The sequence below is a fragment of the Prinia subflava genome, chromosome 6, assembly GCF_021018805.1.
Source record: "Prinia subflava isolate CZ2003 ecotype Zambia chromosome 6, Cam_Psub_1.2, whole genome shotgun sequence".
Classification (NCBI taxonomy): Eukaryota; Metazoa; Chordata; class Aves; order Passeriformes; family Cisticolidae; genus Prinia; species Prinia subflava.
This window is the reverse complement of record NC_086252.1, coordinates 28,165,547-28,189,258: the sequence shown is the minus strand read 5'-3', so window position 1 is coordinate 28,189,258 and position 23,712 is coordinate 28,165,547. Positions and strand designations below refer to the sequence as shown.

Here is a 23,712-nt window from a genome sequence, read left to right as displayed (position 1 = left end):
TGAGTGTCTCCAGTGAGGAGACATGACTCCATGACCTCCCTGGGCAGCATGTTCCAGTGCTCTGCCACCCACAGCATAAAGTTCTTCCTGATGTTGAGGTGGAACTCCTTGTGTTTTAGTTTATGGCCATCACCCCATGCTCACTGTGCTTGTATGTGCAGTGCACCAAAGCCTAAGAGCATTATCCCCAGATAACATGGCCATTACTATTGTCACATGAGCAATAAGCAAATACAATTATTTTACTTCCCATCATGGAAAAGTTCTGTCAAGTCAAGCACGCAGCTTCCTGATATGCTTCACTATGTGGTGTTTGAACAGCTGTCTCAGCACCCTTACATAACTGCAAAGACCTGTGTGAAGAGTGCAAAGGGCACAGCAGCCACACAGGAGAGCAGAATAAAGAGAAGGTATGGAAACCTGGCAGCAATCAGAGCTGGGGTGGAATCCCACCCACCAGAAAGACCTAGCTCCAGCACAGGACATCTGTCTGCAGCCACCATTGATGATTTTCAACTCAACCTGGCCCAGCAGGAGGTATGGGAAGCACTACTAAGAATCAAGGTAGAATTTCTATGATGAACCAACCATAGTAGCATCAAGTTAATACAATTCCCTGGTAATTAAAGCACTTGGTGTTGCTAATCACTGTGTATCAAGTGGATTTTTGCAAAATGCCTGACTCCAAGGAGGGTGGGCCAATCAATTCTCTCATGAGTCCTCAGTTCTGGAAGCACTTGCACAAATACCCTGTGGATATTCATGTAGCCACAGTACATAAAATTAAACAACAAAAGCCAAGTTTGGTTCAGTCTTTTTCTCTTCTTGCGATGATATAGAGGAAAAGTATGTTTACACAAATATGCACACCACCAGTCATCAAAATAAATTTTGTAAAACCAAGCTGATCAAATACTTGCTCTAGTGGGATTTACCTATATTCAGCTCTCTAATTGCTTCTTTCATCTCTCCGTGTGAAAAGCAACACTTCATCTCATTTCTTACAAGGTTTGTTAGCTTAGGAAAATTAATCCCTTTCACAGGATTTGATAGGTGTGGATCACTATCACTTACAAGATAATAAAATACACATCATTAATAGCATGCAGTAGATGTCTACAGGATGAGAGAGATAGATTGCAGTAAAGCAAGTATTTTCCTTCCAACTTCTTTTGTATTGGTTCAAATGCATCCACCAAATACTTTGACCAAATACATGCACCTTTCACTTCTCATGAGTCAAGGCATTCTCCCCCCTGCTCCTTTCTTAGCTGAAGCCCTAAGTTCACATTTAACTTTCATTCCATCTGAAAGAGCTTCTTGCTGCTCTTGTTGGGAGTTAAAACCTTTGCCCTTTGTAAGAGATATAAAGGTCATAATAGCCTGAAAAACTTTTAAGATCACCAAAGGACTTTGCCCACTATGGCAAACTATATAAAGAAGCAACTGCTCATCTGTGACCACCAAGCTCCCATCCTGCCCTCCCTTTTGAATATGACTCCATGAATTCCTGGAAATTTGGACAGTCAGTTATGCAACCTAATGGGAATTTCAGGTAAGATAAAGGTGGTATTATTTTCTGATTATCTCAGACTAGGAAGAGAAAAACAAGCTGGGGGAGCACTGGTAATAAACACAAAGAATCCACACTGAAAGCCAACACAGCAACTGGGCTGAAAATCAGTTTGGAGTGGGTCCAGCAGGTGGAAGCCACAGCCCACCCATTTAAGATGGGAAGCCCACCAAATCAAAAGAAAAGAAGGAGTAAGCATTGAACTAATTAGCATTGGAAGAAAAGGAATCATTTAAGTAATAGAATAAAAGAACTGTGTAGCCAAATGAGCATTGATTCCTTTGCTTGCTAAAATGTATAAATGGTGAAAGTCTGGAGTGACCTCTGAGAAGACAAGAAGAAGAGGACCAAGGGGCTGTTGTCAGGATCTGTGGGTGGTGACACTTTTCTACTTAATGTCACCCCCTTTCTCCCTCTCTTTTTCTTATTTCTATCTCTATCTCACATTTGCTGTTAAATAAAATCTGTACTACAGACTTGGACATATGGTCTCGTTTGTACCTTAATTTGGGTAGAAGCATCTCTCTAATAACCATAATTACTGGATCCTAACACCATAAATACTAAGTAGAATCAGTTGTTTATTATGAGGCTACTCTCTAATCTCTGCATCACATTTTCCTTTCTTTCTTGCTCCCTTGCGATTCTACTCGCATTTTTGAATCTGTAAGTTTTCCTGTGAGAATTTCTTGTAGGCTGTACTAACCCACCAATGCCTAAAAACTTCTTCTACTGTTGAAGTGTGTGAACACTTTTGGCTTGATGTCACTGAGTTGAAGTCTTACAGCCTTATGCAAAGTCTTATCCCAGATGTTTTTAGCTAAGACTCACGCTTGAACTTAGCACATGAATTATCAAACTGGTCATTTTGAAATATTGGGCACTCATCTTGCAGTCATGAATCTGAGATGAGAAAAGTCTGTTTCTGAGATTATGACAAAAAGGAGATGAAAATGCATTTCTTTGCCAAAGGTGAAAATTCTCAGGGGACATTCTTTCAATGTTCTCAAGTCACCTCTTTTGTCGTTCTGTTAAGCACCTGTGATATGACAGAACTATGAATACTTCCATCAAAAACTTGCATTTTCTTGTGAGCGCCTCCATGGAAAGTACTTCACATAATCCAACTATATCTACAATGGAACCTATCAGCAACTACACTTGCAGCAATTCTTCTAAGTTATTAGTTATATGCTCCAATTCATATTTATTTTGTCCAAAAGCCTGAATGACAGAGAAGGACTCTGAAATGCCAAGCACAATGGAAACACTTAAAAGAATTTCCCTACCTGCTGGATTCACTTGGCCATTCATGTTTGCACTGACGTCTAGAACAACAACCTGCTTCCTCTCTGCACCCACTTCCATAAATAAACCCAAAGGCATTTCACAAACACCTCCTAGACTAAAATCTCAGGAGAAAACAAGTTCACTTGGAGTCACCTCCCTTCTGTCCCAGTGACCCTGCATGTGAGGTAGAAGTATCCAAAGGCCCCCTGAAAGCAAAATCAGCGTATGCACGCAGCACCAAGTGACAACCCAGGAACTCCAAACATGAAAGCTGCTATGCACAATTCTGTTTATACATCATGTGTAATGTATTTTATATGGAGAAAAGTTATTAAGACATTTTTATATTAATAAGTTCCAATTTAGCACTTGTACTCAATATTCATGACAACTTTGTCAGACTGCATTAAAGGATTTAATCTCAAAATTCCCAGGTGGAAGAGAAAGAACTATCAAATATCTCAGAGAAGGAAACCGAGATGCATGATTTAGGAGAAAGCAATAAAATAAAGAGTTTGGTATTCAGGAAAGGAATAACTACTCTTACAAATAAAAACTTCCATGGTGTCAATAGACAAGCCAATCATGATTAAAACCAAAAAATGATTATTGAAGTCTTCTCCCTACTTCATAATGCAATCACTAGAATAACATTGCTGTGTAAATTTAATTTCAGCAAAATAAAGTTACTAAGATTATCTATGCAACCCACATAAGCATACAATTTTATAAAAAGGACCAAGAAATAGATTACATTTCACTTTTTCAAGTAAAATGTCTCATCTTCAAATACATTATAAAACTGTTCACTATATTCCAAAAATTAATGAAAAAATCACCATTGTACTCGATTTGTTTAATGTAAACTGTCGTAAAATATTTCATTCTTCATTGCCTTTTCTTGTTTATATGGGAACATAATGAAGACTGACATATACTGCATCTAGGTCTCACCTTGTAACTAGGAGCTTAAGAAAACCCCCTTGGTGAACCAGATCCAGGGAAGTATGTAAGCTTTTGATTTCAAATTAGATATATAAACACCCTAACAGTCCTGTGTGCTTATATTTACAGTTCTCAGGAAATGAAACACTCAAGGCACAAAATGTACATAAACACTCAAGCATCACGTGACAAACTGTAGCTAATTTTAATCATGCAAACAACAAGGGTCCATCCAATAGCACACTGAAGTAATTTCCCATTTAATTTCAGTCTTATTAAATCTCTAAAGATAATTGCAATTTAAACAAGGACTCTCTAATTCTATTGCTAAAGAAAATGCACCAAATAAGACATGTGTGGCTCCATGGCACCCTCTATCTTTTCACCTTTCTTAACTAAGAAACCAACCAAGACAACACCTCTAATCCTATGCATAGAAAAGTTTTCAAACCCACCCAAAATGGCATATACTCAAAACTGACATATGCAAATATAATTCCTGATTTTCAACATGCCCCCATCCCAGAACAGAACTAAGAAACGTGACAGATGCCACCACCACTGTCCTTATACAGCACCCAGCCAAGGTGCACGGAAACCCTCAAGGGTGCCCAAGGGCTGGCACGAGTCCCCATTAGCCAGAGGAAGCTGGGAGGCAGGAACAGGAACAGTGCTCATTTCCCAAAGAACTTTCAGCTGTGATATGTGAACCTCACTATGCATCTGGAAATGAATGTATTTTTGAGAAGGACAAGAGCTCAGCAATAATACAAAGAAGCTTTCAGTTTACACAGTTTACACACACATAGGCTAAATCCAGGCTTCCTCCAGTGCCTCAAAGACTCTTTACAACAGTGCTGAACACCTTTCAAAAATGTCTTCAATGAGACTGTTCAGATCTTCCAGTAAGATATTCTTTGTGATGCCTTGTGAAGACCATCACTACCTTCCTGATGAAAAATCATCCTCAACTTCACAAAAACCATGATCCCTATAGAGCCACAGAAACACGGGCTTAATTAATTAAACCAAGACTTTTTGTCATGCTGCTTCTGGCACTAAGACCTCTTCTGGGTCATCCTCTAGAGAGGCGTACAGTTGCCAGTAGTATTGCCCTGGGAGCCAGAGGTGACACCATCTATACACCTTTCCCAGTCCACATATTCCTGCCATTCTCCAATTGCCTGGCTTGGGTTGGCTGTAACCAGGCCTTCAGAAGGAGATAACCTCAGCAGGTCAGAAGGAAAAAGGTCACAAAAGCCAAGAAACTTTTTGATGTTAGAAAACAAAAAAAAATTGTAAATTCTCCCTCCTAGGAGGGAGGAATTTCTCTCCTCCTTTTGTACGGAACTGAAAAACAGAGCTTATTTAGCACACCTTTCACTAAAAATAAACACTGCTGTCATCTCTTCTCAGAGGGCCCCACACTTCTCTGAGAAGCTCTAATGGAACTGGATCATGGAATCCAAGAAATGCTTCTTGTAACTATTAACATGCCTATCCATTAATATTTATTCTTTCAACTCCCAATTAGTTAAGAAGCAGAAAAGAAGAAAAAAGTGACCAAACCTTTACAACCAATACTGAAGTAAGGAGCAGGTGCACAAAATGCACAACAGTAGTCTGGTATGGAGACAGATTTATGCTGTGAACTATGTGCTGCAACAAACAAAACCAAAAAGACCAATACTTCTGAACTTCTTCTGAAGCATCATAACACAAAACCAGACTTAAGTGACAGCAGGCAGCTACTTATCAGTTAGATTTACCTCTGACTGTGAAGTATAGGACTATCTAACAGCACAATCTCCTCTCAGATTCTGACATGCCTCATCTACAGTGTCATACTTCTGATACTTGCCAGGTTTTACATGTTGACACTTCACAAATATATTTTTTCCTGACAGCTCCTTTACTAGCCAACTCCAGTGACAGATGATTGAAGTCAAAGAGTAAATGGTATAGCTTCTTCAGAGTAAATGTGGTGTAACAGCAAGCAAGTGAAATACTGCCCTTGCAAGATCAGATTCAACCAAGTGTACAGCTTTAAAGCAGTAGAGTCAAGATCCTCCTGGACACATGTACTCCAAAGAGCAGGTAACTCCCCACAACACGCCTCCAGTGGAAGGGTGCCCCATGGCTGACTCGGGGCTCAGAGCTCTCCTCTCTGCCCCATGATGAACCTAGCAGGACTCCACCATCACTTCCAAAGTGAACAGCACCACATTCTCTGTGGGAATCACCCAGACTCAGAAAACAGCATGAAACAAATATTGGAAAACAATGAGGGCCCTCACAAAACCTGCTGATCAGGAAAGAACTTGCTCCAGCGCCCATATGTACTCCTTGCACACACAGCCAAATGAGCTGAGATGATCTGTTCAGGTTACCTACCAACATCCTCTCAATAAGGAAAGCAACAGACCAAGAGCAAAGGAGTTGTTCTTATCTGCACCTCCAATGAACATGGGAATTCAAACAAACACGCACCTCCAAAGCAATCAGGGAAATGAGGAAAAAAACCCCATTTACATACTCTCATCGAAACAGCCTATACGCAAAACCAAGAAATCCCACAACTACACTACTAATCCCATTATAAAAGAACAAAATACTAAAGTTTCTTTTCCCATGAGTTACTTCATAACTTTTCCAGCATTATTTTGCATTGCTCAGGATCAACTTCATAGAAAATGTACAAATAAAAATACAAACTCAGCTCTCTAAGCACAGGTTCACATTTACCTTTATTTCCTTCATGTAATGAACAGTCAGTCTTCACTGTACAAACCAAAATAACTTAATTTTATGATAATTAACAACACTATTATATATCAGTTGAGACAGATATTGCCAACTTAAGTCTAAACTGCTTGAGAGAAGACTGGATGTACAGCCACCATGGACTCATTTCGAGAATGTACCTTCAGCCCAGAAAATTTTATTCCCTCAGTGCCTCTTCAGTTTTAGGAAAAGTAATTCCAGTTTTGAGACAGGCCTTTTCAAATACTTTTCTTTCTTCCAGCCTGCCTGCCTCTTCACTTTCCCTTCCTCTTCCCCTTCCCTTCCCACAAATGAGCTATTAATTCCTAAACAAATGGAATAAGCAGCATTTAGGATCAGGAGCCACAGGGGTCCACTGGCACCTATCTCCTGTTTAGAGGTCTGTTTAAACAGGAATTAAAAGAAATCCATTCAGTGGATTTAGGCCCAAAAGCAGAAATCTGCAAACAGATACTTGACCTCACTGGAATGGTCAATGGTCCCCTGGGTGACCACAGAGGAACCATGCAGACCCTGGAGAAGTTCTCCAGAGACAAACACCATTTTCTTAAGTTTGGTACTGAGATGCAAGGGCCTGAACACAAATTAGGAAACTCTCCCTTGTACTCACTCCTCTTCGAAACACCAAAGTGCAACTTCTCTGTGTTCTCTGTCTTTATATCTCACTAGCACAATGAAAAGAAATAATTTCCAGCCTGCTTTTAGAAATGAAGAATTTGTTTCAAGATGCAATGGCCAGCCTGAGCAAAGACATTACTTGATCCAAACATCAACGCGTGTTTGTTCAGCAGCTGCTAACCAGAAATCTCGACCATCTCCAGGTCAGACAGCCGGATGGCAATGCCGGACTGGAGCACTCTCCTCCAGACCCACATCTCACCTGCGACGTCAGATGCCCTAATTGCGCTTAGTTTAAGTATCTTCCTTGTGTATGGACTTTGATGTGCCTTCGTTTGGGCAGAGTACTGAAAACAGCAGTCATTATGCCTTTTAAGTATTAGCCAACCCTTTTTAAGGCCAAGGCCACTGGGCCCGAGTGTCCCCGGTCTGACAGCGTCCCCTTCACCGGCCACAGGACAGCGGCGGCGGGGGACACGGCCACGGCGCCCGCGCCTGGCCCGGGGGAAGCCACAGGAGCGGGTCGGGGAGTCCCGAGCCCCCGGCCCCGCCGCCCCCGGCCCCGCTCACCCTTCTTGTCCATGAGCCACATGAAGAAGAAGCAGGGCGCGAAGCCGATGGGCCCCCAGAAGACGAGCAGGGCGATGTCCCAGCCGCTGAAGCCGAAGGCCAGGCGGGCCGAGTTCTGGATAGGACCCCAGGTGTTCCACACCAGGCCCTGCGCGAAGCTCAGCAGCGAGAACAGCAGCAGCACCAGCCACCGCCGCCCGTACACGCGGCCTGACAGCGGCGGCAGCCGCCCCGCCGGGCCCCCCGCCGGCCCCCGCGGCTGCGGCCGCGGCTGCTGCGGCGGCGGCGGCAGGAGGGGCCGCCGCTCCTCCGCGCTGCTCCAGCCCAAGCCCATCTGTGGGGGCGCTGCCCGGGGTCCGCAGGGGAGGAGGGGACGGGGCCGGGGGAAGGGACACCCACACTTCAGCCCCCGAGCGCGGCAGCGCTGCCCCGGCCCGCCACTGCCGCATGCGCGGTCGGGGAGGGCCGGCGGCCGCCTCCTTCCTCCGCCGGCGAGGGGAGGAGGGAACCGGCGCCGCGGAGGAGAGCCGGGCCTGCCGCCCGCGGGGAGGGAGCCGCGCCGGCGGGCAGCGGGGGCGGGCGGGACGGGGAAGGCAGCGGGCCGCCGCCCCGCGGGGAGCGGGACACAGGAGCCTGGGCAGGGGCGCGGCGGCCCCGGCGCGGCCGCCCGGCTGTCACCGGCAGGGCCGGGGAGCTCCGGCCCTCACGCTGCCACCCGGCTCCGCCCCGCCGCGGCTCCCGGGCCGCGCTGCCCCTTCCGCCGCCGAAGGCGGTGCCGAACGAGGCCCGCCCGAGCCGCCCCGCAGGCAGAGCCGCCGGAGCATGGCCGGGGCGCAGAGCTGCCGTCCCCCCGCGCCGGGTAGGTGCCCCTCGCCCCGGGCCCCAGCGCGGCTCCAGGCCCGGGCCGAGGGCGGACGTGCGGAGGGCGAAGCGGCGGCTGAAGCGGGGCCGTGGCCGGGCCCGCCGAGCCTCCATCAGCTCCTCCGGCGCGTCCCTCTCGGCCGCGGGCCCTTCACCGCAGTGTGGTACCTTGGCACAGGGGGTGCTGCAGCAGGGCATCCCTCGGGCATCGATCCTTTTAAAGGGAGAAGGAAATCGTGTGGCTTTGGTGGATTTAGTCAAATCAACCACGGTCCGAATTGGGAGGAAAAAAAATATCAGGGTTCAGATACAACATGCACTGAAATACATTTTAAAAATAACTTAGGTGAATATACCATCATGTGGGGAACACTATATTCATTAGTGTTATCATTTAAATAGATTGAAGTACATATTCATTAGATTAGGTTATGTGAGGATTGATCTGTATATCAGCCATCTGCACTTGTTATAAAATTAATGGCTCGTATGCTGCACAGTGCTTCATCTTCCCTAAAAAATTGGGTATTTCAGTGTGGCTTGATTAGGCATTCTGTCACAAAGTCTGGAAGTTGGCTTGATAAATGCGTGTGTAATTAAATGGGGAGAGCTAAACAGTGGGAGCCCCACAGACTGGTTTAGGTCCAGTGTCATAACTGTCGATGTGCTGGGCAGAGCACAGCTAAATTTCACACGTGGCCCTCATCCCACAGTTTTGGAGCCAGAACCACAGACTCCCATGAAATTCTTCTCAGAACATAACAGACATCACATTTTGTTTAGTCCACACAGCTCAGTTTCCTGGACTGAAAGGGCAAAAAGGAAGTATATGCTGACTGAAGTCAGCAGAACTATGATAGAAAGAAAATGATATTTTGTCTACAAAAGTTCAGGAAAAGTAAAATTCATGCACAGATAATGGAGGGACATACAGCAAACTCAAATTTGAGGCTACTGTGTGCAGCTGCAATGACAAAAGTACAGTAAAAACATAGGATGAGATTCAGATTTGCCTGTGACTGATGTATATTCTGTTAGTGCTCTGGGGCTCCAAATAAGATTAATTCCCCATTTTATTAAGTCTTTTTTCATACATTACCACCTCAGCATAGTTTAGCCCATGCCAAAATGTTCTTTCAATTTAAAAAGGGTATGTTACTACTATAATTTAAGTGATTTGCTGGCATTCATCCAAAGACAAAGTGCTGCTATTTGCAGAAGTAAACAATGTGAAAAAGTACTTTTCTCTTGGAACATTTTTCAATTAACTGTAATAATTGTGGAGGTTTCATGGTTCTAGTGGCAGGAAACCCATGCAGAAATAAGGCAAGTGGGGCTTTGTGGTGTCCTTTTAACTGCAAAGCTTGTCTCATGCCTCATATTATCTGCATGGCCAACTGAAAACTTGAATATAAGCAGGATAAAACTCTTTGATAACTTATCCCAGACACTTCATCTTACGATGGGTTTCAAGATATTTTGACACTCTCATGGGTCAACAAGAAAGAAATTTCTGAGAAACAGCAACAAATTAAAGGGGCTGTCGAAATAGACTCAGAAAATTTTAAGTGTCTTTATTATTGACTTAATGATGATTTAAATAATTTATTTTAATTTCTTGATTTGAAATCCCTCCATCTTTTCATAGCTTCACAACCCATATGCGCATCTTTCAGTCATGGCCTGACCTTTTCTTTTCCAGCTATTTAATTAACACAGTGTAATATTCTGTGTGAATTATTCTTGTTTGCAGGATATGGTATTGGTTAAATTTGTTAATGTAAAGGAGCAGTGTATTGTTGATAAACTGTTGGAAACCAAATTAGCTTTATCTTGCAGCTAGCTGATTGCATTATTTCACTCATGGGTATAATACTCCTCTGAAAATGCTAATTTCACTCTTTTCTCCGTGTGGTGACATTTTTACTGTTCTCATTACTGACATTTGTAATATTTGCGGTGGGGAAATTTTTCTTGCTTTAACCTCATTATAATGTAGCTAAAGAGATTTGAATATTATCAGATGAATTGCACATACATTCAGGCAAGTAGAAAGGTTATTTTCTCTCCTGGCCCATAACTTTCATGTCTGTAGCAGGTCTTGCATGGACAGAATGACACCTAGATCCCAAACCTGTGATACAGATGCCTAAGCACAATAGTGTGTCCATCTGAGGTGGTTGTGTGACCAATTCATGCCTGTCTGCCCGTGTCTCACCTAAAACATTCTGGCATTCATCTTGGGAGGAGTTGGTCGCCTGGAGCTCTGATACACTAGTGGTGACAGACAAAAATTACATGGCTGAGGCTGTTTTTGTTTCCAAACGCACTTGCCATCCCTGAGGCAGGCCTGGTGGACCTGCTTACAAGTTGGCACCTGCAGTGTGCTGATTTAAGATTGGCTTTTTAATATAAACTGAGGTTTTGATGGGTTTGTTACAACCTGGAGGTATCAGGAGAGTCTAGTTCAGCTAAAACACATCTGCCATGTAATGTTTGTGCTCAGCAGTCCAGGAGAGCACAACCCCCAGTTCCTAGCATATTAGAAAGTGCCATTTGCTCTTTCCTGGCGTCATGGTTTTGACAGATTTGCTCTCCATGACATTCTTCAGAGAGACTCAAAGAACTTCAAGAGTCCCCTTGGTTCTTACACCTCTCTCCCAACAGCTCCTAATGTTGTGTGTACAATCCTGTCCTTTCTTGTGTCAACTCGTACCTTGCAATGTGACAAGCAGCAAGTGATTGCATACCCTGTAAAGGATAGAAGCATTTTGGCAAAAATGGGCAGAATCCAAAATTAATTCAAGGGTTGAAAAGTGGTGTTTAGCAGATTCTGAAAATTCCTTCCAGCATCCAAAAAGTTCTCTTTATCAGGGATTTCCCTCAATTTCCAGACTTCAGCTGGAATTGTGACAGTGCACCATAAACAGCACTGGTGTAGCAGGGAGCTGTAATGGGTGTGTTCTTTACACCCCATCTTGAAAAACACCTCTGAAGTGGAGTCTGTGAGGTGTGAGCAAATCCCATTCTTCCTTCCTCGAGTTTTGACATTTTTTTTCTTCTAGTTGCTCAGGAGCAGGTTGGTTGAAATCTGCTCTGGTTTGGGAACCTTCCAGTCTGTGTATTCAGCAACTTTCTTGCTTTTCTTTTTTACTGAGAAGTATGTAAACTCCAGCTCTTAATGTCATACAATTATTTCCTTGTCCTTCACATTTTACAGTGCTTCCTTTTTTCTAGTATCAACAAGAAGCAAAAACACAGACCAAACACATCTTCGTCTTACGAAAGCTAAACAATTTTATTCTTAAATTCAAACTGCAGTGTTTTCCAGTGGGAAATTTATTTATACCTTTTCATTGCAGGATGTACTGCAGGTATATTCCCACTGCAGAGTGACCACTGTAGTGTAGATGATTCCAGGTTTGTGGTGAGCCAGAGCCTGCTGTAAGATTCTCTAGGGAGAGGTGGCATAGCTCCTTTCTCTTGTGGAGTCTGCCTTCGTGGCTGGCTAATGAGAGACATGTCACTAGATTCCCTGTACACCACACTCTAGGTTCTTTACTGCATCTCTCAGAAGAAATATGCAAACATCCGACTTGGGCTTTGAGCACATTTAAATGATTTTGTGCTCCATTTCTGCTTGCTCTGCCATTCATCACCTACTTAATGATGAACATGTAATTGATGATTGTATCTTCTTTGAGGGGGAGGTGGAGCTACACGATGTCTTTCATCAGGGCAATTTCATTGGCCACTTCCCTACCTCACTTAGCCTTCAGGCTCCATGTTTTAGGTGTTTTAGGAAGTTTATGCTGGAACTCCAGCTTCAGCAGACTACTGCCCCTCTGTTATCTCATGTTATTCAGGGCCACCATATGTGAGTAGCCACAAACGACATCAATGGAGTATTATTTTACACCCCAAAGTTATGTTAAGGAAATTCAATTTCAAAGACTGATGGTTTCCTCTCTTCCTGAAAACCTGAGAATTATGCAAATGAACTGAGTCACAGGGATGGTGGAGGATGTCAGGCTTGACTTGGAAAATACAGGGTGAAAATCTCCACCGTCTCCTTCAGTCAGAACTGCCTCGGTGCAGCTTCTCATTGTCTCTGATGCCAGCAAGGAGAGATAGTCGTGGTGCTCTGGTACTGGTCTGTCCATTGTGTCTCTGGTGCATGTGTTTCTCATTTCTTATCAGACTGTGCCATTGTTCTCCTGTTGTCTTACATCGAAGCAGCAAGGGGTAGCTTAATTACCTCTCTGCTATAATTAACAATGTAGACATTAGGGAGTTTGTTTCTGTTAGTCTAGTCACATTTTGCTGTCATACAATAGGTATGCTGTGAGCTCTGCAAATGAGTCATGTGAAGACCTGATTGTCTGGGTAGGTGTTTGGGATCAAATCCATACTGAGGACATAATAAAGCTCACAAAATGTTGTTTGTCGCTGTGAAAATGTGACCTTATCATGTAATTCCATATAGAAAGAAGAGGCTGGATCTATTATTTCTTTGTCTGTGCTTTTCTCAACAGGGACATATATGAATAAAGTTGAAACTATTCTATGCTTTGTGATCACAGACAATAAAATTCTTGGGAGTAGATATAGTAACATGAGATTTTGGGTTCTGTAGGAGTATTTTTTAAAAGAGCAATGGTAAGGTAGTTTGGATGTCTTGGTACAAAAGTGCAACTTTAACCTTTCGCAGTTTTATTATTTTGCTAATGTTCAGGGAGTTATCTTAAAATTCTATGTACTATGTGCTTTTGATGACCAGACATAAAAGACATCATTCCTTCTAATAATAGTATTATATCAGACAGTGGTGAGTAGAGTGATATTAATGTTTAAAAAGAATATGAAAATACTGAAACTCTTCTACTGAAAGGAGTTTTCTATATTTACTGATAGGTTGAAAAATAGTGAGTTTTGGTTGGTTGTGGAAACTTCCACATTTTGGAAACTTCCAAAATTCAAAGCAACAGCACTATCATAGTTTGTTGTATAATTTAAGGTCACCTTTAGTCTCTAGAAATGTAGTTGCAGCTGATTCTAACAGGAGTTCATGGAAGTCTGAGATGTGGGCCTGCAGTCCTTGATCTCGGATATTTAGTCTTGGTGGTTACAGATAAAGAAACTTCACAGGCAGTTGTAATTTGAAAAAGAAAAGAAAAAGGAAATCTCTTGAGGGAAAATGCCAAGGATACATTGACATCACTAGCAGCAGTTTCTTGTATTACTGAGTTGTGAAATATGAGTTCTATGTAAAAAGGCTGTGCTTTTTCAGCTAAAGAAGTGTTTATTTTGTGTTTAATAGTTATATTTAAAAAACAGAACTAACATGAACTAGTTAAAGTTGAAAATTAAGTTAGAAAACCTTGGTAGTTCACATTTTTGTAGACTGTTGTGGTCAAGTGTATCCTTGACATTATGTCAAGCAATATTTTTACAGGCTGTATGAACCCCAGGATTCAAAACATACACTGTTAACAGTTTTTCACCAACAAAATTCATGTTGCAGCATGAGAACCTTTATAAACAGAAATAGCAGTTTGAAGCAAAGATTAAAGGCACTTCTAGTTGTTTTACCCATACTGAAAGAAATGGAATTATGTAAACAATGGAATAATAGCCATACTTTTTTCTTCAGTATTCCTATAATAATGGCAGTTCCTGAATGTAATACCCTTATTGAGCATTTCAGAAACTGTTCTTGAAGTTCACATGGTGGGTCTCTTTCAATTCAATAATTTATGTAATTCAAAAACTTCTTTTACTCTTTTAAAGTATAATCTCATTCTGACAATTAATTATTCCTCTAATTGACTCAGTCATTAATCATAATTTGTATCCTGTGCAGTATAATAGTGAACAAGGTCATGTATACTACTATCATAACCACTTTGGGGATCAAATTCAAAAGGCTCAATTGTATTACTATTTATTACAATGGGCACAAAACATGTATTTTGAGAATACTGTTGAGTATTTACTACAATAGTTTATGGGAAAATAGTGTAAATGAGAAAATTTAGTTTCTTTTGTTGTTGCCATTTTGAAGTTCTTGTCAGTCAAGTTTGCAACTGAACAACAATAAAGTCACAATTGGCTACAGTTTCTGACAGAGAGTTTTATATGGTGTAGTCATCTATTTAAGAGTAGTGCTTTCATACTTTCATATTTCATACAATTGACAAGGAACAGAAAAAGAAATACAAATAAACTTGGCTTATAATATGAACAAATTCTGGTTTTTTTCTTAGAAATACACCTGTTAACTTCCTGACGTGCCAGTTCCCTTACCTTCAGTTATAATGTTATATTAGTATTGAATTTTGTATTAGTTTTTCTGTTTAGTAGGAAATGTCAGAAATGTGTATCAGTGCTGGTGGGCTACTGGGAAGACATGGTTTGGCTACTGAATTCCCTCAGTAGCAGGTGTGTGTAATTTACACCCCATAGACTAACAGAAAGGTGGAATTTTGGCAGCCTAGCTTAAGGAAGAATAGTCTATCATTTTGTATTCTGTTGGAAGGTTTTGGTCTAAGACTATCGTCTGTTCCTCCAAACATTTCTTCTGCTGGAGGAGACCAGAGGAGCTGAGGTCATTCGGCATTCAGTTCATTTGCTGAAAACTGGCATGACTGCATTCTAAAGCTGCGCTGCAGGATGGAGGAGAGACATCAGGCAGAAGCTGGCCAGGGGTGCAGGAAGCGCTTTTGAGGAGGAGCCTTCGGGGATTTAGGGGAAGAATTTCCTGAACGTATGCGTGAGATGATGCGCTGTCGTTTAGAGCAGCAGCGGGAAGCCCTTCCCAGAGCCGTGTTCTGGGCTCAGCCCTTACTGCCCCCTCCCATTGCTTCATCGAAAGGACAAGATGAGGTTTGGGCATGGCCCCCACTCCTATCTTATTCCATGTCTGAAGTCGCTTTGACTTCCTGTAAGAAAAACTGTAAGATGCTCAGCCCTGCCACAGGAACATTGGAAAGTGAGTCCAAATTCCTGGTTTAGCCTCTTTCCTTCCTTTCTTTGGCTGCCCTCCCTTTGCGGTAGCAGATGCAGAGAGAAGGGAAGGCTGTGTTGGCTGCGGGCTCCCAGAGTGAGCTGCAGGTGCCGGGCATGTGAGTGCAGACTGGTCTGTCCTGAGAGTCTCCTCGCAACTTCCACCTCTCCTTCAGTAACCAAAACACCTGCAAATCTAGGGTAGCTGCCTGCTGGCTGTGTGCATTTACAGGATTAACATGCCAGAGTCAAAACTAATAGCAAGAGCAATAGCTGGCTAGGAAGTAATACCTAGATGTTGGTGCTTTTAGAGGCATTCTGTTTGCCCAGAAGAGGCTGATTATAGTGCATAGTGTTGTAATCACATGCAGATTATTTAAAGTTGTTTTTTTAATTTACAGAGTTAATGTACTGTGAAACCATTAAGTCTGACCTCTAAACCAAGTCACATATATTTGGTTTGGGGAGTTTGCTCATCCTCCCCCGTACTTTCTCTTTTCCCACTCCTGGTTGTTGAACAGTTAAGATTCTGAAGGTCAGGTGATTTTTTGACTCATCTGGCTTCTCTGTATTTATGTATTCAAAATGGGGTTTTTTTTCTTTTATTTTTAATTTTTTTTAATAAAAGAAATAAGGAAAAGGGAGCATTACAAATTTGCAAGAAAAACAATTTGATGATGCATGTACCAAATACATTACCAGGATTTCCTTGTACTCCCTATTTTAGAAAATAATTTTAATACCTCTCAATTAAATCTCATATTTAAGCAGCAGGGTGTTTTGGCAGAAGCCAACTGCCACGCACTAATGAACTCTAATAATTTGCTAAATTATTTTAAATGAATGACAGTACATTTAGCTTTTTAATGACGGTACATTTAAGTTTTGAACAACTTTGATCAAGTCCACTTTTAGTAAGACTGCCTGCTGCGCTAAACTCTTAATTCCCAAACCCCACTCAGTTATTCAGAAAATTGTTAATCAGAAACATTAAATTATTTTCTCTTTCAGAAGCACAAAGTACTGCTGGAGAGTAATTTATTACTTTTCTTTTACCTGCTCTCAGTGCTAAGTCTGGATGAGGCTTAAGGTTTGACAGTACTTTGTGTAAAGACAACTGGAGAGTTTTCTTTTTTTAATTAGGAGATCTCTGTTTTGCAAGGTGTTGCCTTTCTAAAGAACACCTGTGTTTTTTGCCAATTATATAGGCTGCCACAGTTACAAAACTTGAGCTAAAACTTGGTTCATTTTTTTAGTTTCTGGTTGGATTCTGTACATGCCTTAGGTAAAGTCAAAACATGAGACAAATTATTCCTGCTTCCTTTTGTACTGTGAAGTCACACCATTTGTTGAGCCTGAGAGAAAGAACTAAGCTGAAGTATTCCTTTTCTCTTGTGGATCAGAGTACAACTGAGAAAATGAGGACTCCCACAGAGCCTTTCTTTTCCAAGGGAATATGCATTTCTATTCTCTCCTGCTACCCAGTCTCCTCAAGGAATTGGATATTTAATGCCTAAGATATGCATTGGATATTTTTCTTCTTTGCTACACATTTTATTTATTCACCTTTTACTTGTGTACATCTTTAATCAAACTGTATGTGCTTATATTTGCTACACAACCTCAGATTTTGCCTTGGATTCAACTACCATCAATCTCAGGCTGTAAAATACCAAGAAACAGTATCCAGTTTATAAGGTCTTTGTGAAGCTATGATAACAATAACTGAGGAAAAGATTATTTTAAACTATAATCCTACTAATCTCTCTTCAGGTCTTCTATCTTCAGATATCTCTTTTAATTACTTTTTCCCACTCGTACAGGATATGGTTCCATCAGAAATCTCTGTTGGTCTTGAGGAGAGATCTCCAAATTATAATATCTATTTGCTGTAGTATATGATATTTACCTTTTATCATGTGTCTTTTCTTTAGCAGGCACTTAGATATGCATGACAAGTGTTATACAGAAAGAATTACATTTAGCTGACTCTGTTCTCACCAAGGAATACATAAAGGCAAATCAAGACACAGATTCTTCACACAAGATCTAGCAAGAATCGACATTTGTCTTTGCAAAAATCCCTAATGTGTATTTATTTAAGCCTTTAAATTTTCTAAAACATTTCAAATGTCACTGTGCATTATATATATTGTATGTGATTATCAGGAGAAGATATATACTTATTTAACGAAGATTTTAATACTGTTTGAAGATAGGAAATATTAGCGCCTTAGTAAGACAGATTGTCCAGTTTCATTTTATCGTAATTGTATAGGGAAATATGTTTATAGCTGAACATGGTGACATGACAATCATTCAGCAGAGGAGGGGCTGTTTAGCCTAATTGTGTTTTTTTTGTTTGGCAGTGGCCCACTCTCCCAGTAGCTTCAGCTCTGAGCTTCCCACTGTGCACTGTGGTTAAAACCACACCTTGCAAAAGCATGATGTACATGTGGAAATCACATTAGAAAACCACACAGAAGCAACAGTTGGCTTCAAAGAGCCTTCCTGTCTCTTCCAGTAAAATTTCTGCTTTTGTATCACATCCCAACTGTTGACTGAAGTTACAGGATAAACCTGAAGCTTTTGCAATAAAAGCCAACTTTACAAATTCCTCCAAAAAAGTGTCACCAGTTTTTCGCGTTTATTTGGGTTTACATCGTCTAAAATACTTAAATATAGTGCCCTTAAAGAAAAAAAAAACAAAACAAACAAAACAAAAAAAAACCCACCCTGAGTAGTCAATAAGATAGCCATGCAGTGATAAACATGGCCTAAGCAGAAGTAATTTCATTTTTATGAGCTGGAAAATCTGAAAGGCCTGCTAGCTCCCACAGGGTGAAAGCCACCTCTGTACAATGTTACAATTGCACTGGTGAAAGACAGAAGTTTTATGAATCCCCAGGGAGTGTTCAAATCTTGAACAGAATCACCGTGAAAAATCATGCTGAGCTTTAACCTCTTGCCGTGCCTCCAGCCAGCTCCTGGTGGCTGCAGCAGCACATGCTGGTGTCTGCAGATGGCCTCTGTGCCTTCTCTCACCGCTCCCCCTAGGTGTGCTAACCTAGCCTTGGAGAGCCCAGAGCCTCTTCCCAGGGGTGGGCAGGACAGATGGTGAGACATACGGTCCCCGTGAGGCCTCCTTCTGGCCTGCTTGTGTAAGTTGCTGGAGTGTGAGACTGAAGGCCAAGTGTCAGAGACATCTCGGTGTCACAGCAACACCATCCTGCCGCGTGTTGCTCTGCGTATGAGAGGAAATGTGGAAAACAAACCAAAATCCAAGCTCCCTCCTCTCGTCTGCCTTAGGAAAGAGAAGCCATTTAAAAACTTTATGTTCCATGAAGATAAAATACCAGAGGTCTTTAGTTTTAGAGCTTCACAATGCAGTTTTCATGAGTGAAAAGTGAGGGCTTTGGTTTCCCTGGAAGTCTGTGGAATGAGAGACTCATTGACTCTAGGAAACCCAACACCTCCTACTGAGTTTGTGTGAAGATAGCAGCTTAATTTAGAAAACCAAAAAGCACAGCTATGTGGGAGTATAAAGCCTGTTGGAAGAAGAGGCACTCACAAAAGTTACCAACAAGATGCAGCACACACCATGCCCAGGACACCTCTTATTCCTGCCATTCCCACTTCAGCATTCAGACATTTATTTTGGATTTTTGTTGTGTTTGAATGAATCCTGAAGAACTTTTCTCAGTGACATTGTTCCCAGTGAGTCATCTTCTGTGTTTCCCTCAGCTGGCTCCACAGGGTTGCCCCATATGTGACTGGGTTCTCTGCTGTCTCCTGCACATGGGGAGCAGTGACAGGCAGAATTAGCACCCAGGAGTGAAGGAAATTTTCTTGGCTGTATTTATTTAACTCCTTGTGCATGCCAGACCATAATTTGACCCCTAAATGAGTGATTGAATTGGTTTGTTTTAAATAAACTGGAAGTCACAGGGAACAATGTGTATCAATTCAGTATGTTAAATCTTAGCAATTACACAGATATAATTTCTGGATGAGTTAACTTCAGTAGAGGTTAAAATAATGGATTTTTTTAATGATCTGAAGCTGTTGTCCACTTCTTAAGCTCTATGGAGATGTTACTCGTTTTAAAAACACCCCAGATTTTCCTTCTGAATATGTCCCTAAAGAAAAGCTGTTCTGAAAGTGCTGAGTTAATTCAAGATTGCCAGCATTTCAGCTTGACAGTTTCGGTGGGGCATACAAATCTCTAAACAGCAAAGGAATAAGTGGAAATGAAATAGCTTGGGTTAGTTTAGTTTTTGGATGGACACAATTTCCTTTTTCTAAAATTCTGTTGATGAAACTTTAAAACGCTTCAAAAATACCTGCTGGTTGGTTATGCCGCCGTTCCTTTGTTTAAAGTGAATCCATGGGGAGCTGGTTTGCTATCTCTGACAATACACTACAATTTTGGAAAGAATCCCATGTGGAAAGACTGTTACTCATGAAATTTATGTTCTCTAAACTGGACGTTATTTGCAAGTTTATTTTATTGTTAACCTATTTCTAAGCAGTTTGGCTACTGTGCTTTATTGCCTAAGATGCAAGTGAAAATTCTAAGCATGTGCCTATTTTTATTTTTACTTTACATTTTATATGCTAATACATTGCTTTAAACTTTAATTTAGTTTTTCCAGTGTTTGCAGTACAACTTCTATTTTTAAAAAATCTACAAATTTAATAAAACAATCAGTCATAAACAAAGGAGGTCTTAGTTCTTACTGTTTTCTGTCCCATGGAAGATGGTAGGTAACACTTCATGTATGATAAATCATCTCTCTCCATCTGTTTTTTTTTCTTTACATAGGTGAAGATGTCAAACCATTTACTCCTGAGAAAACCAAGGAAATTGTGATGTCTCTACAGCAGCCTGCAGTCTTCTGTAACATGGTTGGTGACTGGCCAGCCCTGCACTGGAATGTGAAATATCTTTCTGCCGTGTTGGAGGGAAAGACAATCCAGTTTAGGCTGGGCCTGAAGACAGTGGATTTAGGTGAGAGTGAGGTGGACAGGCATTAATGTCATAGGTCTCTTTTTTAGGTCCTGCAGTTATCTGGCTTTGCATTATAACTGTTCTTTCTCTAATGTATGGCTTTTCATTGCAGACTTTGTTTTTAGGAATAGGATTTGGCCAGCAATACTCATGTGTTTATTCTTAGTAGGAGGTCTAGTGGGTAACACCAGCATTTAAGAACTAAGCCTCTCAGTTTTCCTTCCTTGCTCTGTAGTCTGTGTGTTTAATCTTGGTCTTACACATGAGCAGATTGTTCACATGAGCTGAGCTTCCATATCCATAAGGCTGACTGTGTTAAGAAATAAGCTAAATAATAAGCCTGACTTGGGGTTTTTGTCTGTAATGGTGGTAATTCTCACCTTCCTCCAGAGGTTTTTAAGACTTAGGTGATTTTCAGTGCTTTAGGGTCCTGTCATGAAAGACATGATGGGAGTTTAAAGCATTAAGAAAATAATTTGATACCAGTGCAATCATTTCACTGCTCACCCTCCAGATTGACTCATACATCTTGGAACATGCATGGGAGAAGGACAATTTTCCAACTTCATTTGAAATACTAAAACTTCATCTCTGTAGCCACACAGCAGTGTGTCCATGGACAGACTGAGTTTCATACCATGGAGGAAGATAGAAGAAACATTTTCCAAGGTGATGATCTGCTATGCACTTGAAAGGTTGTGCACTGCTTTATTTCTGCCTTTGATATCCTTTGCCCTCCCAATGACATACCAAAATACATTTTGCCATGCACTTTCTCCCTTTTGCCTATAAAGTATCTTGACTACCTTTCGGAATTTCTTTCAACCCTTAGGCCAGAAAAATCGACTTTAAAAATATTTAATCTGTCATGGCCCTTTAGACCCCACCCAACTATTCTTTCTGTAGTCTTGTAACCTTGTTCAGTTGGGCTTCCTGTTTCTTGGAATGTAGAGTCTGCACAGAGATTCCAGATGAGGGTCTGCCAGTTCCAGTGAAAGGGGCAGGATAACATCATACTCTCTTACTTAACACTGTGAAATTTACTTTCTTCACAGCATCATGACCATGTTACTTCATGTTCAATTTTTGCAAGAGAAGTGATGAAAAAGAAGTGTTAAAGGGAAAATGCTTGGAGTGTTAGGATTTCAAAGCATTTTACCAGCATGGATTAATGATTTGTATGCCATTGCTGGGGAGAAGAGATAATATCTACTGACATGTAGTTTCCCATCTACAGATGGGAAAACTGGGGTGTAGAATTAAAACCTTGGTACACATCTTCATAGAAATATCTCTGTAGTTCAGTGAGGTACTGCCTAATTCTTGCACTAAGTGTGAAATACCTCCCATTGCCAATAGAGAAGGTGTAACATATATACATATATATATATATATAACACTTTCCTTGATACCTTGTTAATATATCTGAGTTTTAACACGTGAGGCCTACCAGGTAAAAGACTAGTTTTGCTCCTACTCTCCATTAATTAGCAGGTACTTTTTGAGAGCTAGATGGATGTTCCAACCAGCAGAGTTTCTGATGGGACTGATGGAGTGTTATGTAGCTAAGTCACAGATTGATGCTACCAACTGAGTAGCTAAGAGTCATCACTTAACAATAACTTATAGTCACTAGAGGTACAGAGTGGATTTAAACTGGAATTTATATCTTGAAGCATCTATCTGCATTTTGCTTTTTCCTAAAGGCATTTATCCCTGTGCAGCAGTTTGTCTCCAGGAACTTCCATTACGTGGTAATGTTGGTTAGAATTGTCTTCAAGGAGATGGGTACAGCCTTCAGGGGTTATATTGTGACTGAATGAGACCTGTGATGCCATAAAAAATTTCAGTGTAAGAATATATTAGTGAAGCCATTATCCAAGCCATTTCAGAGTCTGAAATAATGTAATACATTCCATGTGCCACTGTCATTTGGAAGGTGGTTGATCTCACTCTTGCATGCTTAAAACTACTTTTAGTGAGGGCCTCTCTTTCTTACTGCTCCTGCTAACTTTCCTAGGTGAAATGGAGCCAGTCATGTGGTTAGAGTGAGAACAGAATTTGGATGTTAGAATACAACTAAAATTGCACTGATCTCTCTCTGAATATTCCTTCCATGTTCACAAGAGGTTTATTGCCTTAAGACTAGGTGGGACCACTCCTATCATGGATTTAGGAACATAGAAGAAAAAATCCACTCTCTTGCTTAAAGGCACGTTTTAGTGACATTCTGAAATGGCAGCTTCAGAGTTTCTGAGGTTATTTAAGCCGTGAGGTTGATCTGGAAGACTCAAAATGAACGGAGACTTACTACAGCAACTCCTCATCCTTCTTCAGTGCCACATAACAGCCTGGATGGGTTTCCTGACCTGAAGATTCCTTAATGTGCAAAAGTGAGAATTGCAAATGGAGCAACTTGGTGGGAGTTACACGGATTTTGTATTTGCTTTTCTTACTAGTTTGTAACTTTCTGAGGCATATATCAGTGTGAATGGCACATTTGAAACATAGAAAGATGTAAGAGCTAGCAGTATTATTTCTGTATATCATTTATACCTAAGTGTGTGTTTGATAGTATGCTGTCTGACAGTATTCTGTCTGATTACACAAGTTAAAGAGTTTGTGTCCATAAGAAGGAGAAAAAATACAATCAGAGGACTAAGCATTGACAAAAGGTACCTTCAAAGAGAGTACCAGAGTTCATTACAAGAACACTGAAGGTGCTATTAATCAGGAAATCCCTACCCATCTGGTTCCAGCCACACTAAAAGATTTATTTTTCTGATAATAAATAAAGGGGATTTAGTGGGATAAAGGATAGGCCAAAGCTATCCTAGAAGTCTTGCTTTTAACAGAGGAAATGTGGCACTATTGCTATTCTGTCAGATGGCTACCTGGAGCACACCAGCACAAGGAAGAAAACTTGCACAGAAATGACTTGTGTATGCAGCCATCTCTTGTTTTGACCATTTTGGGTGGTTGCATAGTAAGATGAATCAGCAGTGAGTTCACTGTGAAGAAGCTGGAGAGAACAAGAAGCTGTCTTGCTGATCGG

General features: G+C 41.3%; 2 protein-coding genes across 2 annotated transcripts in view; one reads left to right on the top strand and one right to left on the bottom strand.

Annotated features, from left to right (window-relative positions):
• Positions 1 to 8,114, bottom strand: part of SLC49A4 (solute carrier family 49 member 4) — a 69,562-nt gene extending 61,448 nt beyond the window's left edge. The window contains exon 1 of the mRNA XM_063400861.1: positions 7,781 to 8,114. Coding sequence (XP_063256931.1) covers positions 7,781 to 8,114 — 334 coding nt within the window. The remainder of the gene's footprint in view (positions 1 to 7,780) is intronic.
• A 113-nt stretch (positions 8,115 to 8,227) lies between these two features.
• HSPBAP1 (HSPB1 associated protein 1) overlaps positions 8,228 to 23,712 on the top strand; it is a 38,475-nt gene continuing 22,990 nt past the window's right edge. The window contains exons 1-2 of the mRNA XM_063400860.1: positions 8,228 to 8,639; positions 20,472 to 20,657. Of these exons, the coding sequence (XP_063256930.1) occupies positions 8,228 to 8,639; positions 20,472 to 20,657 (598 nt within the window). The remainder of the gene's footprint in view (positions 8,640 to 20,471; positions 20,658 to 23,712) is intronic.